The following is an 18,546-nucleotide window of genomic DNA, read 5'->3' on the forward strand; positions in this document are numbered from 1 at the left end:
CAAGCGATTTTTTATAATTCCTTAAATGCAGAACTTATTCTTTTTAAAAACAAAGGAAAGTCTCCCTTACACAAAATGTGCTATTTACAATATTCAAGGTATATACTCAGTATATACTATATAGTTGCCACCCATATGGCATTCGATTTTTCCACCCTGTATATAAATAAATAAAGATTACAGGACATTCTTACACAGATTGACTGAGGCTCACGGTAAGCTCAAGAAGGCTTGTGTTGTGGGTACTGACAACGATATATATAATATAAAAATACTTATATACATAGAAAACATCTATGACTCAGGAACAAATATCTGTGCTCATCACACAAATAAATGCCCTTTCCGGCCCGGGTTTCGAACCCGGGACCGCGGCGTAGCAGGCAGGGTCACTACCGACTGCGCCAGACCGGTCGTAGTATATGTATAGTTAATACTTCCAACAATTTTCGTTGCTTGTAATTTTTATTTGTGCGCCACCTCCACTGTACGCAGCGTCGAGTCAGGACACTTGTGATGAGCTTCAATTGTTTGACATGCATGCCGCGCGCCCCGCCTCATACAAAGGTTCATCACTAGTATTGTTCTTGGGTTTTATACAATTTTTTTCATATAAACGTTTATATTTTCGCAATGAGTGCCTCCTCTGATGCTTAATCAAGACATCCTTCCGTTTGCACCTGTGCCCGCAAACGCTACATTCAAACGGTTTCGTATCACCATGTGTCGTCTGATGTCTCTTTAAATTGGCTTTCTGACTGAATTTCAAATTACACTGGCTACATTGAAAACGCTTCTCTTCATGTATCAATTCGTGATTACTTAAGGAAGACCGAGAAAGGCACTTAAAGTTGCATTGAGCACACTCGTACGGTTTCTCCCCTGTGTGTATCCTCTGGTGTTGTCGCAAGTTTTCTTTCCTCTTGGATCTGTAGTCGCACTCGCTACATTTAAATGGCTTAGACCCACTATGTATCAACATGTGTTCTTCTAAACTTGATTTCTGACTGAATTTGTCATGACAAAACTTACATATGTAAGGTTTGTCGCCAGCGTGTTTTTTTAGATGATTGTTAAGGCGACCTTTTCTATCGTATTTGTGATCACAGTAGTTACATTGATAAAAAGTACCTCCTGTGGATATCTTTCGGGGTGTTCGGTGGTGAGGTTTGTCACCCGTGTGTCTCGTTTGATGTCTGATTAAATTAGTTTGAAATAAACTTGAGTAATTACATTGAGTACAACTATAAGGTTTGTCTCCAGTATGAGATTTTAAATGGGCTACCAAACTTTTCTTGTAAACCGTTGTGTACTCGCATTCAGCACACATGAAGTATGGAAAACCATGTTCGCTGTTCTCGTGCTCTAATACTAACAATTCAGTTTCAAAAGTTGCACTACAAACGTCACAAGTAAATATTTTTTTCTCGATCGAGGCGTGCGTGTGTTGAATGTGTTTTCTTACAAGATACTTGTTTCTGAAGCGTTTGCCACAGTGTTCGCAGGCGCATGGTTTGCCTCCAGTGTGAGCAGTCGCGTCGCCGCGGAGGCGCTCGAGCACCACGGAACAAGCCATCGAGAGTTGCTCCCTGCCGCGGGCGGCGCCGCCGTCTGAACACGCTGCAACATAAATAAAGAAAGAATTGAAACCGGTTTATCGCGAATTAAAAATATGGGGTTCTCAAACATTATACACTGAAATAGAAATGATACATGAAAGAAGAAGCGGATTGAATTTAAAAGTGCTGTAGTTAAACCTATTTTTCTCAAACATGCAATGAAATATTGTCTTTACGTTCCTTAAAATGGGCTGGGAAGTATCGCTTTTTGGGCGCAACAACTCGAGAGGACTGTAAAGGGATTTCATATTATTTTTTAGGCCTAGGCATGCAAAGTAACTTTTTTTTATAAAATATTGTCCTTTAGAGCATTTTTTTTTATTTCATTGTATGTTTGAGAAAAGCACTATACATGCCTCGGCGTGAAAACGGATTCCCGGCCTCGTATCCCTATCCGGTATATACCCACTTGGCCGGAAATCCTCATTTTCCCGGCCTCTGATGTACTGTACTATAGATAAAGAATATCCCATCCAAAACAAACCTTTGCCACTTAGTTCTTTTGGCGTAAAAAGTTGTGAGATTCACGATCCAATATTCATCGTTTAATTTATTCAGTCCTTAAAGTGTTGGAACCTATGTAAACTACATGTTCTATATCATAGATATTACCTACTGGTTGTTTGTATAGCAACGTATTTTTGAAATTACTTTTGACTGTTCTACTTCACTCTTATTATGTCATCCACGGAATAAACACACTTTTACCTAATTAAAGTGGTTTTCCTCTATTATGGTAGCATACCGTTAGGTTACAGTCGCTTTATGTGAAGGAAGCGTCTGTGGAGTGTTTGTGTGCGTTGTTCTTTATATCGCAAAAAGTTACGCGCACGATATCCCAAAATCGAGATGGCGACGTCCAGTTCGGGGGCGGCTATAGTTCCAGCTATTGAGAAACTAAATGGCATGGGGAACTACGGGTCATGGAAATTCATGATCAAGATGATCCTGATCCAGGAAGATTTATGGGAGTGCGTAGAGAGTGACGATGGTAAGACACCAAAATGCGAAGACAAGAAGAAACAACAGAAAGCACTGGCTCGCATATGCCTGAGCATAAACTCTGCAGTGATCACGCACGTGCGTAACGCAACTACCGCACGGGAGGCGTGGGTGAGTCTTCAGGCTGCGTACGAAGACAGGGGTCTTTGCCGGAGACTGGGTTTGATGCGGCAGTTGTTTGGGATGAAGCTGCAAGAGTATTCCAGTATGGAAGCATATCTGACGACGATATGTGATGTCGCACAGCAATTGACCGACATCGAAGCTCCGCTGAACGACGAGTTCCTAGCAGTGATAATGTTAAGTGGGCTCACATCCGATTACGACCCACTGATCATGGCGCTAGAGAACTGTAGTGTGAAATTGTCGAGCGAGCTGGTAAAGCAAAAGTTATTGCAAGAACATCAGCGCCGGACCAACGGAACGGACACTGGCGGTGGTTCCGTGATGGTGGCGAAACGTGACGAAAAGGCGATAAAATGTTACCGCTGCAAAAAGCTGGGCCACATTTCTAAGAATTGTCCAGGGAACAGGAAGGTAAAGGGACCCGTTGCCAAAGATATGGCAAATATGCTGAGCGCGCTGTCGGTGGACGTGAAGAGGGACTTCTGGTACGTCGACTCGGGTGCGTCGAGCCATTTCTGCAACCGGAGGGACATCCTGGATGACTTCGTTCCGGATACGAGCTTGGAAGTCACGGTGGCGAACGGCGAAAAAATTTGTAGTGCGGGTCGTGGCAGTACCGAACTGCATGTTAAAGACGGTATAAAAACTCTTTGTAACGTAGTTAATATTCCGAGCTTGTCATGTAATTTGATATCTGTCAGTGTCTTAGCGTCAAAAGGTTTTAAAATTGTTTTTGTTTCTGATGTTTGTAATATTTATTTTGGAAATGTTTTATTTGCTATTGCGAAATGTGAAAATGGTTTATACAAATTACAAACCGTGTCGGATTCGCGTAATAGTAAACCGAGATCGTCTGAGTCTGCGTCCGCTGAACATGTCGCGGCGAACGTGGGGACTGGGCGTGCGATTTCTCAAGATGTATGGCATCGTCGTCTCGCACATCTTAATTCAAGGAGCATGAACCTACTAAAATCAGGTATGGCCAACGGCATTGATTTCAATATCTCGGATTTTAAACAATGTGTCACATGCATTGAGGGAAAAGCCCCTAAGTTACCTTTTCCGAAGAAATCGTTTACGAGAGCGACTGAAGTCTTAGGGCTAGTACACACTGACGTTTGCGGGCCTATGCCGCAAACTTCGTACGGAGGTTCGAGATATATGCTACTTTTTATAGATGATTTTTCGCGTAAGACTTTTAGTTATTTTATAAAAACAAAAGACGAGGTTTTTAGTAAGTTTTTGGAATTCAAGGCCCTAGTCGAGAATCAAACGAATAAAACTATTAAGATTCTGCGTAGTGACCGGGGAGGTGAATTTGTGAACAAAAAGTTCGATGTATTTCTGAAGCAGCATGGCATCAGACACCAGCTGACAGTTCCACATAGCCCTCAGCAAAATTCAGTAGTTGAAAGGGCGAATCGCACGATTGTTGAGGCTGCTAGGTGTATGTTGCAGGGAGCTGGCTTGGATCAGAAATACTGGGCAGAAGCAATGAACACCGCTGTTTACCTGAAGAACAGATCGCCAACCAAGGCCGTGTTAGGCGTGACTCCGGAGGAGAAGTGGTCGGGATCGAAGGTAAATCTGAACCATTTACGAATTTTTGGTTGTGTTGCTTACTCTGTCGTGGAGGATCGCAAGAAACTTGATCCGAAATGTAAACCGTACATTTTTGTTGGTTACTGCGAGAATACGAAAGGATATCGGCTCATAGATCCCGCTCATCCTTCGAAGTGCATATTTTCGCGTAATGTCGTGTTTGTAGAGGACAAATTCTACAAAGACCGGGTTCAGCAACCTGTGGTCAACGAGCCGACACCGTACATGATCATTACTAATGAATCTGAAAATGTAGGAGTGCAGACGGCGGAACGCGTTGACGTCGCGGAAGAGCCAGAGCCTGCGAACGAGAATCAGGACACGGAAGATACTGACACGGAAGAATCCAGTACATCTGATGAAGATTACGCTCCTGGTTCGTCATCTTGGGATTCGGAGGAATCGAGAGGACGGAGCGACTTCGAAAATGGGTTTGTGCGGTATTCACCACTGACGCGAGTTGCGGCGCGGAAACGCCCACTACCGTGCGCGAGGCACTCGACGGTCCTGAGTCTACGCAGTGGAAGGGAGCTATGCAAGATGAGTATCAGTCTTTCATAGATAATAAATGTCTGGAGCTTGTGGACTTGCCGAAGGGAAAGAAACCTGTCAAGTGCAAGTGGATATTTAAGAAAAAGAGAGGTCTGAATGGAGAGCTCCTGCAATACAAGGCTCGATTAGTTGCGAAGGGATTTACACAAAAGTATGGAGTAGATTATTTCGAAACATTCTCACCCGTCGTGAGATACTCCACAATAAGATTACTTTTGGCACTGGCGGCAGAATATGATATGGAAGTTGATCATATGGACGTCAAGACAGCTTTTCTTAACGGAGATTTGAAAGAAGAGGTTTATATGGAAATTCCTGAAGGCTTCGGGGTAGAGAGCGGCAAAGGGAAAGCGTTTCGTTTGCTGAAGGCTGTCTACGGATTAAAACAAGCGAGTAGATCATGGAATGAGAAGATAAACGACGTTCTTGTGAAAAAGTTGAAGTTTAAGAGGCTGGCGTCCGAGCCGTGTGTATACGTTAGATCGAATAACAGTGGAATTGTCATTCTCGGCCTTTATGTTGATGACATTTTGATATTCAGCAATAATCAAACTGAGAAAAAGGCGGTGAAAGAGGAGATGATGAAACAGTTTGTTATGAAAGATCTTGGGCCTGCAAAATGTGTATTAGGAATACACATCAGCCGGAAAGATGGGAAAATTATTCTAGATCAGTCTGGTTACATCAAGAAGGTTTTGGAAAGGTTTAAGATGAGTGACTGTAAACCTGCCAAGACACCGATGGAAGTTGGCTTAAAACTTGAGAAAGCTGAGAAGACTGGAGACTACGAGTATAGAAACTTGATCGGTTGCCTTATGTACATCGCGGTCTGTACGCGTCCTGACATCGCGCATGCTGTAAGTATGTTAAGTCAGTTTAACGATTGCTACTCGGAAGCTCATTGGAAGGCTGCGAAGCGAGTGCTTCGGTACTTGAAGGGTACATTGGACTACAGCATCAAATATGAGAAGAGTGGGTTGAACGTGACAGGGTCAGCGGACGCAGACTGGGCGGCTTGTGTAGTCGATCGTCGGTCTTATACCGGTTATGTATTTAGATTAGGCAATTCTTTGGTCTCCTGGGAAAGTCGTAAACAACGTACAATTGCCTTGAGCAGCACGGAAAGTGAGTACATGGCTTTATCCGACGCTTGTAAGGAGGCATTGTTTATTAGGGCATTCATGTCTGAATGTTTGAAGTTAGATGTCAAAGTGGTGGTTTACAATGACAATCAATCTGCGATTAAATTGTCTGAGAACCACATGTTTCATGCAAGGACAAAGCATATCGACGTCCGACATCATTTCATTCGCGAGATAGTTGAAAATGGTGTCATAGTTATTAAGTACATGCGTACTGACGACATGCTGGCCGATGCTTTAACAAAGCCTCTATGTATAGAAAGGTTCCAGCGTTTCGTTAGAGACTTCTATATGCTTCGTACTTAGTAGGTAATTTATAGTAATGTGTATTAGATATTATGTTACTATGAACATATAGTTTAAGGGGTGGTGTTGGAACCTATGTAAACTACATGTTCTATATCATAGATATTACCTACTGGTTGTTTGTATAGCAACGTATTTTTGAAATTACTTTTGACTGTTCTACTTCACTCTTATTATGTCATCCACGGAATAAACACACTTTTACCTAATTAAAGTGGTTTTCCTCTATTATAAAGGACCTTCTGCCATAAGTTATTACGTAGTTTATAGCTATCCTAACACCATCTTGTAGCGACCATATCCCGTGGAGCGTCTTATAGACAGACGGTGTCCATAACTAATGGGATATAAATATTAGAAATATTTTATGTCTTACTCCACGGGATATAAATATTAGAAATATTTTATGTTTTAAAGAAAATCGACTAATTAGGCCATCACATCGACTAATTATTTTTAAATCAGGACTTAATCGCGTATGACTACTTATTAAACTGACTTCCAATGTTTCAGGGACGGCGTTGTCGCCGTGGCCTCGGAGAAGACTAAAATAATTATGTATAATAATCGTGAAAGTTTAAATCAGTGTGTTACATCGACTGTTTCAATCGGCGTCTACCGTCAGCGAATAAAGTTTAAATAAATAAATAATAAACGGTGGGCCAAAATGGCTACCGAGTGGGACCCACGGAGCACCGTAGACAAAAGACCGTAAAAAGAGATGGCGGGATGACTTGGACGCATTCTATCCACGCTGACAGGATTATGCACGAGACAGGGTTGAGTGGAAGCGAGGGGAGGCCTTTGCCCAGCAGTGGGTTCACTACACTAGGCTAGTTAATAACTTTTTAACAAAAAAATAAAACCGCCTTCAAAAAAAGCGTGTTACAAAACACGGAGAAACTAAAAAGCCAAAAATAATAAACCTTCGAATTCAGATTTCTTATCGGATTGCAATTATCTAAACATCCAAATTATAAACAAATCAATTATTTTTGTAGTCGGTACCAGACCTGTTCGTCGCCTTGCTATTTCCTGTTTGCCCCATCCAACCATACGCAGGCTGGCCCCGACTCCAAAAATAATTGATTTGTTTATAATTTGGATGTTTAGATAATTGCAATCCGATAAGAAATCTGAATTCGAAGGTTTATTATTTTTGGCTTTTTAGTTTCTCCGTGTTTTGTAACACGCTTTTTTTGAAGGCGGTTTTATTTTTTTGTTAAAAAGTTAATTTATTTGTTGATTTTTAGTGGTTCCTAGTGATATTATATGTATCAGTCCGAATATATGTCCAGTAGTGAAAGAATTGTCCTTTAACTCCTAACCGTTGAGGAGTTGACCTTCCATCATCAGCTCAGCCACATAAAATTATTACCACCAGGCGCAAATACTGGTGTACCTTTGAAAAATACACAAAAAACATTACATGTGCCTATAACATTTGAAGGGTTCCCTCGATTTCTCCAAGATCCCATCATCAGACCCCGACTTGGTGCCAATGGGACCATCTCGGGGTTATACCCGTTCGATCAAAAAAAAAATTTTGAAAATCGGTCCATGATTCTCGGAGATAACGAGTAACATACATACAAAAAAAAAAAAAAAAAAAAAAAAAAAAAAAAAAAAAAAAAAAAAAAAAACATTCAGTCGAATTGAGAACCTCCTCCTTTTTTGAAGTCGGTTAAAAAAATAACATAACGACACTAACCCGCCGCTGGCGAGCCGCCGCTCGCCGCATCATCATTGTCCAAATTTACGAGGGGGTCTTCATCTAGAACAACAACTTATATTAATAACAATATAACAGATGTGGTGCGAAAAGATTCGCCTTCGCATTGTTACGGAAACGTACGAACGTGTCATGCTATTCCAATAAGGTCCGACCGAGATTCTCGGCCGAGACTTCATACAATTCGCGCCTAAAATCTCGGTCGGACCGTATATTTCAATCAGTTTCAGTACAAGATGTACTGACATTGATTGCACTAGCATGTCAAATACAAACGTTTCCGGTAAAAAACGAAAGAAACCCTTTTCGCACTACTGTGTGCCTGTATACGTCCCACTGCTGGGCACACGCTTCTCACGCATGAGAGGGCTCGGGATATAGTCCCCACGCTAGCCCAATGCGGATTGGGGACTTCACTTTACATACACCTTTGAATTTCTTCGAATATGTAGGGTAAACTCGCCTCATTCGGCGACACGTCTAATTCGGTGATTTCGGTGAAACAACCAAAAACCGTCTTTCGGAATAGTGCTTCAAAGCTTGTATCAGGCGTGTCATCGAATGAGGCGAGTTTACCCTATGCAGGTTTCCTCACGATGCTTTCCAACGACAACCACTTATATTATTTATTTACAATTGGCACTAACAGTTCAACCTTACGTACTACTTTATAACAATTTGTATGGTAATTAAATAATAACATTTACAGTCAAGTTCAAAAATATGTCTCGAAAAAATCGTCTCATAAATATGGTACCACGCTCTTATTACACCGGACTAAGATGCTATTCAATTCAATTCATTTATTTCAAGGACCAACTGAGATCATTGTTGTTAGTACGCAATTACATAATAATTAAATATATGGTTAGTATTCTACAAAACTAAATTATCTATCAATGTCATTACAAAATTAGAATAAATAAATTAATTGAAAACCATGGAAGCGAAATTAAATCAAATATAACTAAAATAAATGTCAGTAAAACAATATTAGTAAATTAATTCACGTAGAATAAAATAAAATATATTAAAAATAATAATAAGTTCCGAGGTATAAAAATGTAAATGTCAAATTTGATAAAATCTCACTTCCTCCTTTCATACATCACCTTACAAATTTTACGGATGTCAGTGTAGATATTTGACATCGCGGTTTAGATGTATATTACAACATCGGTTCAGATAAACACAGTCTGTCCGTTCAGAAATCATCCTCAGAATGCTGTTGCTCAGAATGCTATAAAATAAAAATAAAATGCGTTTATTTCAGACTAACATGTGTCCATAGTTTGTTAGTAACAATAACAAGACATCTTAAATAACTATATTAGTACCTAATCCTAAATGAAGTGAGGACCAATGTCTGATTAGGCCACTGTCCCACCTCTCAGCCACAACGGTAGCCACCACTACACTAGCTATGGGAGATATTTTCGAGTAAGATGTGTAGTATGTGTACACCCATATTTTTACACTTGACTGTACTATTGAAATGTCACTAGCCACAGGACAGGACAGGACAGGACAGACAGACACGTCAAACTTATAACACCCCGTCGTTTTTGCGTCGGGGGTTCTTCTTCTTCTTCTTGGTTAGGGGCTTTGTAAGGCTTCAGAGCGCCTTATGTATCACTGCGACCATTTCTGATCTATTGTGATCGCCACCTACTACAACTCTCGATCAAGTCCTACAAATTCAAAGACTTGTAGTACCTTTTTGAGATCGAGATACCTCACATCCTCTGGGTGTATTTGGTAGCTGCCCAGAATCATGTTACGTGTGCGCATTAGAGAGGGGCACTCTGCCAGGATGTGCAGGGGCGTTTCATCAGACTCTAGACAGAATCTGCACCGCCCGTGTGTGCGTCGGGGGTTAAAAATACTTTATAACGATCACGAAAAGATGGCTCTTTTATTTTTATTTCGTATAATTTATTTACTATCTTTTTTTAAGTGACCGAAATGCCGTTTGTGAAATTTGTTGAGGTGACAATGCCTTTGCGCGTGCTGAATGTATTAAATTAGAATATTATACGAAATAAAAATAAAAGAGCCACATTTTCGTGATCGTTATAACGTTCTATAAGAAAAATATTTTATTTGCTTATCTTCAAAAAACTTTACCTACCTAATTGTAGAGTGTTTGAATTCTTTGAAAGGTTTTATTCATATTGTTTTGTTTTATTGCACCAATAAATTGCTCTGATATTTAGAATAAGATGAATATTGTACATTGTTGACAATTTAAAAGTGCTTATTGTAAGCCTATTTGAATAAAGAATATTTTGATTGATTGATTGATTGATTGTACGGGCATGCAGCCTGTCTAGAGTTTACGTACTTGGGAGTTATTGAAAATATTCAATTTCAAGTGAAATTAGACAATAAAATCTCATTGAACAAATTATTTGGGGTGACTGGTTAGGATGATAATTAAAGAGCTTTAGGAGCTTAAAAATAGTCTTAGGAAAATATGAACTAACCCGTGAGTTCTTCCTTGTCTCGGCAAATTTCCTCCTGCTTTACCTGTGTGTCTTCACCTGAAGCAAAAATTTACTATGTAAACTATGTCAGTTTTTTATTTATTTTCCCCTCACTAGCTCGGAAACACGTGTTTTGTCCTTTAATACCAGGGGGTAAAAACGCATTTTATCCACTAGTGGGTAAAGTAATTTGACCTTGAATAAGTCAAATTTACTGCTTTAAAATTGATAAAAGTAGGTGAATCAAGTAATAAAGATGATTGTGACCTGTGGAACTACTGGAAGCAGTGATAAACGCATTTTTTGCGTTGTAGTTTCCTCGCTATAGTGTGGGGAAAAGTTTTGTGTTACACTCGGGTGCAAGTGTATTTTACTTCTCGTGTGTTAAAAAACTCGCAAGTTCAGGATTCTATTCTCGAACCACTCGCTTCGCTCGTGGTTCAACTATAGAATCCTTTCAATTGCTCGTTTTTCAATTTCACACTCGGCGTTAAAATACAACTTTGCCCCCTTGTATAACAAATAACTATTAAATGTTATGGTGGTTAAGAGAGGTAACAAAGAACATACAAACAATGAAAGTACTCACATAACACATCAACAAACTCAGAGTTATCGTCCGCACATTCATCAGCCTGCTCCAATTTGACCGCAGACTCTGAACAACAAAACACATATTGTTTAACATATTGACAAATAAAACACTGCAAAAACGCACAACATTATCATTACAAAAGAAAAGAGGAAGTTCGATACGAGTGGAGATAAATTAAATAGTGTCACATTATTTATAAATCATTTGCTACCGTTTTTTTTTTCGTGTATGATATCTATTTCAATTTATAACTAAGAATTATCGTTAAATTATATCTATGATGAGGCAAAGGGTCCCAGTCTCAGCGTGGAGCAGCGCCAACGGCTCTGCGCTGGTTTTCAGACTGGTCCCGGGCGTAGTGGGGACCTGTTTCCTACTAATTCGACATGTCAACATCCTACTCTAAGAACAAATTAAATTACTTTCATAGAAAATATTATAATAATAATATGTCAACATCGACAAATTGAGTTGTTTAAGCTAACCTTTATCAAGCAGCGCCTGCAGCTCCGCCTGGCTGCGCTGCACTTGCAGCTTGAAGTCGCTCGCGTCTCGCAGGCGGCCCACGCACGCAGAGCAGATGCCGCACGAGCCCGAGCCATCCATTGCCAGCTGCAAATTAGACTAACATATTTGCTAGTGTCTTCATAAGGTCATGTATTAAAAACACCTTAATAAAAACAGGGACTATTATGGAAATATTTATTGAAAAGTTTTGATAATTGACATTGATGCATCTCCTGTCCTGATTGCGAATTTTCGAACATGGTACGCGATAGGCCCTCCATAACGTGCTAGCGCTACCCTAAACGCAGTGTTTTGCTTAATATCCCGAATAGGCACCATTTTTGACTTGTGTAGGTTTAGCAACATTTACCGGATAGTCGTACTTACTTGTACATCAAAGCACTCCTTCATCATGTTGGCATATATCTCTGTTTTCCCGAGAAGTGTGTACGGCGTCGTCAGGTCCTTGTCCGGAGGACGCCGCAGGCAGCAGCGACACGCTCGCGTCACCAGTGTTGTCACATACAATTTGAACAAAATGGTAGACCAGGGTGAAAAAATAGGTAGAAACTGGTAGAATTAGAAACGAAAAATAGGTAGATCTACCTGTTTTAATACCATCTAAGGTAAGTCCAGTTTTAATGATTAAAAATGCTTCTAAACCATTAAAAATATATATTTATTGGTTTACTTGGTGAGTTCTTTATGGTGTTTATACATGTTTTTGTTAAAATATTTTAAACACAAGCTAACGTCTCCGAGAGCTGCCACTGTCAGGCTGTCAGAAGTGTCAGTGTCATGTCATTGTCAAATGACACTGTCACTGTCACTACCAGGCTGTCAGTGTCAAAACTGTCAAACATCAAGACTTTCAAGCTGACAGCCACAGATTATTCACTAAACACGTTCCGATTTAAGTAAAATGCTGTAATTATAAGACAGGTAAAACTTAATTTCGTAACACGCATGGAGAATTTTCTACAATAGTAATATTTTAGAAAATAGGTAGATTTAGGACCGAAATAGGTAGACAGGTAGACGGGAGGCAAAATAGGTAGATCTACCTATAAATAGGTAGATGTGACAACACTGCGCGTCACGTCCATATATTCGTCCACGTTATTATAGATAAATAATTAAATATACACAACTAAAAAGATTTGCAATGTTCACAACACAACATAGACTATTTTTTTTTTTTTTTTTTTTTTTTTTTTTTTTTTTTTTTTTTGGGAATGGCAGCCTCGAGGGCCTTTGCCAAAGTCAGTTGAGGCGTTTTTAGTTATTCGGGTATTAACAGGAATGCCAACAGCAAGTTATAAATAAGAAATACGGAATTATGAAGAACTATTATCTCCTGTTTTGTTATTAGGATATATATATATATATATATATGTATAATTATAATTTAATGTTATTATGACTGATAAAATGACATAAAATGGAAATGAACGGTGTAAAGACTAATCGAAGTAAAGATGTGATATTCGTCGGGCGAGGTATAAATGGAGGGAGCAAATCGTACAAAGAAGAGGTTAATTTGTTACATTCAAAAAATATGTGATCTAGATTACCCTCATCCAATCCACATTCACACACCGACGTATCCTTAATACGACGTTTACATAATAATACCGGGTAACACGCATGACCCAAACGTAACCTGCAAATAGTAGAAGTAACTTTCTTATTAGCATTACGATATCGAAAAAACCAGGGTTTTACGGGGATTCTTTCTTGAATTTCGGGGTAATGTGATTTTATGGATTGGCTAGATCGAGACCACTCAACAAGCCATGCATCATTAAGACTATCTTTAGCTATCGAGAGTAAATCATGTGTATAAGACCTAAATGATGAAAGACATCCATTGATTATTGCATCCTTAGCGCTCCGATCGACCATTTCATTTCCTGGAATTCCAGCGTGACTAGGTATCCAAACTAATACAACCATGATACCTTTATGAAAAAGCGACAACAAGAGGCGTTTTATCTCTAAAATAACCGGGAATTTCATTTTAGATCTAAACTGATTGGCTAAAATAGCCTGCAAAGTGCTTTTAGAGTCAGTGAATATGACACATTTATTTAAATTATGAGATTCTATATATTTAAGAGATTCCAAGATAGCTACTGCTTCACCTGTGAAGATAGACGAGTAAGTAGGTAATTTAAAATTCAGGATAACATTAAACCTAGGAATCCACACAGCAGATCCTACATAACCATGAACCGACAATCGGGAAGCATCTGTGTAAATGGTGACCCAGTTGGGCCAATACTCAGCGATAGCTTTATTTAACTGTGAGAGTGGAGCCGTCGTATTTTTATCAATTCCAATGTCAAGTAATATAATGGGTTTAAATATGATTGCATTATAAGGGGTTTCAAAGATTGGATTACGAATACACTGAAAAACGGGACAAGGGAGGTGAGTAAATTTGAGATAACTTTTTATTAAACAAGGAGGATCTTTGTGAGACCAGAACTTAGATGATTTAATTAACTCAGAAAGAACATGCAGTTTTGAAAGGAGAGGATGAGCAGACGATTGCATTATTTTAAAGAGGAATCTATCTGAGAGGTACTGTCTTCTTAAATGAAGAGGTGGATCAACACATTCAACTTGAAGGGCTATAATAGGAGAAGATTGCATTGCACCAATAACAATACGAAGGCTTTTGGATTGAATTTTGTCCAAAGAGTTTAATGCAACTTTATTACAAGGTTCAAGGAGAAAAGACCCGTAATCAAGATTACTACGCACTAGCGCATTATAAACTAATTTTTGACAGTAAGGATGTGAACCCCACCAGACACCAGAAAGGGAGCGTATAATGTTAATACTCTTCTCACACTTTTTAACTGTATAATTAATATGATGGATTCCAGTAAGCTTTGTATCAAAAATTAAACCTAGAAATTTAACTTTATCTGACTGAGGAATTGGAATTCCGTTACAAGCGATTGTAAAATCTGGAATACGTAACTTACGGGTAAAAGGAACAACTGTACTCTTAGTAATAGAGAGGGATAACCCATGATCTTCTAGCCAAATATGTAGATAACTTAAAGCTGAATTAAGTAAAGGAACCACATCTAGGATATTGGGAGCTGAAGCATACAAACATATATCATCAGCATACTGTAACACATTACAAAACGAATTAACTGAGAGTTCTAAATCATAAGTATAAATACTGTACAACAGTGGACTTAAGACCGAACCCTGGGGAAGTCCCTTCCATACTAACCTAGGAGAAAGACATATATTTTTTGAACTAACAAGAATGGATCTACATAAAAGATAATTTATTGTAAAATTTACAAGCCTTTCTGGAAAGTGTAAATCATGTAGCTTTTGCCTAAGACGAGGGAGAAGTACATTATCATAGGCAGATGCTACATCCAAAAAGACCCCCACCACGGAATGGCATTCGGAAAATGCAATTCGAATGTCAGTTGAAAATATGGCAAGACTATCCAACGTGCCGAGACCTTTGCGGAAACCAAACTGACTTTTAGGCAACAATCCTCTGCTCTCCGCCAACCATTCCAATCGGTTTTTTATAAGATGCTCAAGAATTTTAGCCAACGTTGATGAAAGAGCAATAGGACGATACCCAGATGGATCGTTGCTTAACTTTCCTGGCTTAAGTATAGGAACTATAATCTGAGTCTTCCAATCATCTGGAGGAATGCCTGATAAGAATATTTTATTAAGAATTTCCAAAAAGAACTGTTTTGAATCTGGACTGGCATGCAAGATGAAGGAATAAGGAATTCCATCCACACCAGGAGAGGAGTCCTTAAGATGACTAATGGCCGTCAAAAATTCTTCATAAGAAAAAGGTTCATCAAATTGATTATTTGAAGTGGACTGTAGAGAAGGGAGAACAGGTGAAACTTCTTCCAGAATAGGAACCGAGGGAGGAGCAAGCTTATCTGCAAATGGTTCGACCCACTCCGAAGGATCGTTTGATTGCACTTTTGATTCGGATGCAAAAGCACCGCGAAATCGGTTCAACTTTCTCCATACTGAGGAAGACGAAGTAGACGGAGAAAGACTTTCACAGAACGATTGCCATCCTTTTTGTTTTTTAACTAAGAGAAATTTAGAACAATCATCAGCAATCTTTAAGTAATTATCGTAGTTCTCCCTAGAAAAATTTAATGTTAGTAATTGCTCTGCACTTTTCCGTTTTCCTACAGCTTCAGAACATTCCGAGTCCCACCACGGAGGATAAGGAGTTTTCCTAGGACACTGTCTCTTTTGTGGAATAGAGCCATTAGCTGCTAAGATAATCGCATTCTTAAATTTGTTGTATCTAGCAGCAGCGTCCTCGTTACCATGATCATAAATTCGAGCAATTTCATTATCCAACAATAAACTGTACATAGGCCAGTCAGCCTTTGCTGTTTGGTATTTAAATCTAGGAGAGAAAGAAATAGAAGGCACAGGATCAGGGAAAGATAACAGGACAGGAAAATGGTCACTTCCAAAAGAATATGGAAGAACACGCCACGAGAGTCTAGATGAAAGTGAAGAAGAAGAAACAGAAATATCCACAGCGCTACTAGGATTCTGTGAAAAAGACACACGTCTTGTAGGGGAGCCATCATTAAGAACACATAAATTCAGAGAGTCAAATAGATGTAGAAAATGATGAGAAACAGAGTCACAATGATGAGAACCCCAAGACGTATGGTGAACATTAAAGTCACCAAGTATTACTAAAGGGGAAGGAACTGATGATAAGATATGCAAAAGTTCAGGAATCATAGCAGGGTGTGGATCAGGAATATAAACTGAGAGAAATGAAATGTTATTCACCCTCACAGCCACCACATTCAAGTAGTTACTATGAGAGGGAATAAGAAGTTGAGAAAATTTTACAGACCGTGCAACTAAGATAGCTGCACCACCATGCCCATCATTCCTGTCATCACGAAGACATGCGAAGCCCGGAACTCTAAAAATAGAACCAGGCTTCAACCATGTCTCCTGAACAGCAAAAAGAAATGGGTTAAATTTATTAACAAGATAAGCTATATCAGATTTTTTATTACGGATGCTGCGACAGTTCCATTGAACTATCGTGGTTAGAGCCATTATCTGAGAAAAATAGAGATATGAGATTAAATAACTTTTGACGCATGATGTTCGGTTCAACAGAGTTCGAATTGTTAACGACAATATCAACGAGAGAAAATACGAATTTAATTAAATTATCGTTTTTATTAACATGTTCATTGTTTAATGCACATCCATTAGGTTGCGAAGATACAGGTTCCCTAACAATGTAGTCATGGGCCCTCCTGTCGAAACCAGGGCTGGGCACAGATGGAGGTTTACGCGGCAAAAAAACAGTTTTGCGGTAAGATTGAGATATATTTTGATTGGAAGACGCACCAGGAACAGAAGTCGAATGTTGAGATACAGAAATACCATCAGACTGAACAACAGGGGAAGGAGAAAGAGAAACATCAGCAAATGATTTTCGTACATTTGGGTAACGGGCAGCAGCTTCCAGATAGGGCAAATTTTCCTGAGACATGGCTAATTTTATGTTACGTTGTCTATGATGCTCTGGGCAAATTTGATTTGTAGCACAGTGGTCCCCTGAACAAAATAGGCAAGTAAAGGTAGATTTATTACACGTTACTCCTTCATGGTCTCCTGCGCATTTAAAACAACGAGATTTTGAACGGCACTGGACCTGAACATGTCCAAAACGACAGCAATTATTGCATTGGATTGTAGGATACAAATAGCACTCAACTGGAAGGCTATTATAAAAACAGTATACATGTGGCGGCAATGAACGGCCAGAAAATGTTACCACCGCAGACTGAGTAGGAATCCACTGAGGGACATTATTTTCACCAATGACCTTCCTACTCAATCGGCGAGCTTTAATTACTCGCCCAAAACCAGTAGGCACTTGAATGTTATTCACTACCTCCTCCATTGTCCAATCTGTTGCCAAATTCCGAATAATACCCATCCTCGTAAGATAGAATGACGGTATAATAGCCGAATAATTTGCTCTCGCTAACGCCGGATGCAACAAGCAATCGTTTGCATGCTGAGCAGAATCGAATTCAACCGAGAATCGATTACGGCCAATTCGCTTGACTCCATCCTTCACTACCCCGGAAATATTATTTTTAAATAAAAAATGTCCGAAGTTAATCGCTTTTAAAACAACGCCTGAGGCAGGGTCATTAACATTTTTTGGATATGCAAAACAAATGGAGCAATATCAGTATCCGAGAATTTACTTCTTACAGTTTCAAAATCTGGGTGCGTGTATGTGGACTGGATAGAATCAGACGGTTGATTCATAGGGGCCTTTTTGATATTAGAATTTTCGACATTTAAAGTTATGTCAGCCCCACGTTTCAAAGAACGCGTTACACCACCATTATAAACGCCTGCATTATTTACTCCACCGCTTAAAGATACCGGCGAAGTATCCATGGCATCAACATCAAAAATGCCCCCGCCAGGGTCCGGCGGGTCGTTACTCATTTTTGAAAACTATAAAAACTTACCCTATATACAGGATCTAATAAATATATTATGATAACTAGATAGAATTAATGAAAAACTAAATAAATTATACAACAAAACAGGTCTGAAACAAAATAAAACAATTAATTAATTTAAATTTCCCGGACTTGCTACCAACAAAACCAAGATGGCGAACCCCCATCCACATAAAAAGACTATTTATTTAGATTAGGCTCAGTCTTGACGTGGCCTTGACAATTTTCATTTGACAGTGACTCTGACAAATACCGAAGGCAAAAGTAAAGGGCACGTTCAGTTTCCATTGTAAACTCGGGTACTCATGCGCGGATCCAGGGGG

The 18,546-nt window shown here is 39.3% G+C and overlaps 1 protein-coding gene across 2 annotated transcripts; it reads right to left on the bottom strand.

Annotated features, from left to right (window-relative positions):
• Positions 1 to 298: 298 nt before the first annotated feature.
• On the bottom strand, positions 299 to 18,446 carry LOC125237724 (zinc finger protein ZFP2-like). 2 transcript variants are annotated; one of them, XM_048144889.1, is made up of 9 exons: positions 18,408 to 18,446; positions 12,770 to 12,859; positions 12,057 to 12,179; positions 11,648 to 11,774; positions 11,157 to 11,225; positions 10,568 to 10,624; positions 8,061 to 8,123; positions 605 to 1,620; positions 299 to 529 (listed from the first exon to the last, which is right to left on the bottom strand). In XM_048144889.1, the coding sequence occupies exons 2-9, from the start codon at positions 12,773 to 12,775 to the stop codon at positions 524 to 526; spliced, it is 1,467 nt and encodes a 488-aa protein (XP_048000846.1). In that variant the 5' UTR covers positions 12,776 to 12,859; positions 18,408 to 18,446; the 3' UTR covers positions 299 to 523. The 2 variants fall into 2 exon arrangements, with proteins under 2 accessions (XP_048000846.1, XP_048000845.1); XM_048144888.1 differs by having other exon boundaries at positions 299 to 524; positions 600 to 1,620.
• Positions 18,447 to 18,546: the final 100 nt, after the last annotated feature.

Source organism: Leguminivora glycinivorella, chromosome 22 (genome assembly GCF_023078275.1).
Source record: "Leguminivora glycinivorella isolate SPB_JAAS2020 chromosome 22, LegGlyc_1.1, whole genome shotgun sequence".
In the NCBI taxonomy this organism is placed as follows: domain Eukaryota; kingdom Metazoa; phylum Arthropoda; class Insecta; order Lepidoptera; family Tortricidae; genus Leguminivora; species Leguminivora glycinivorella.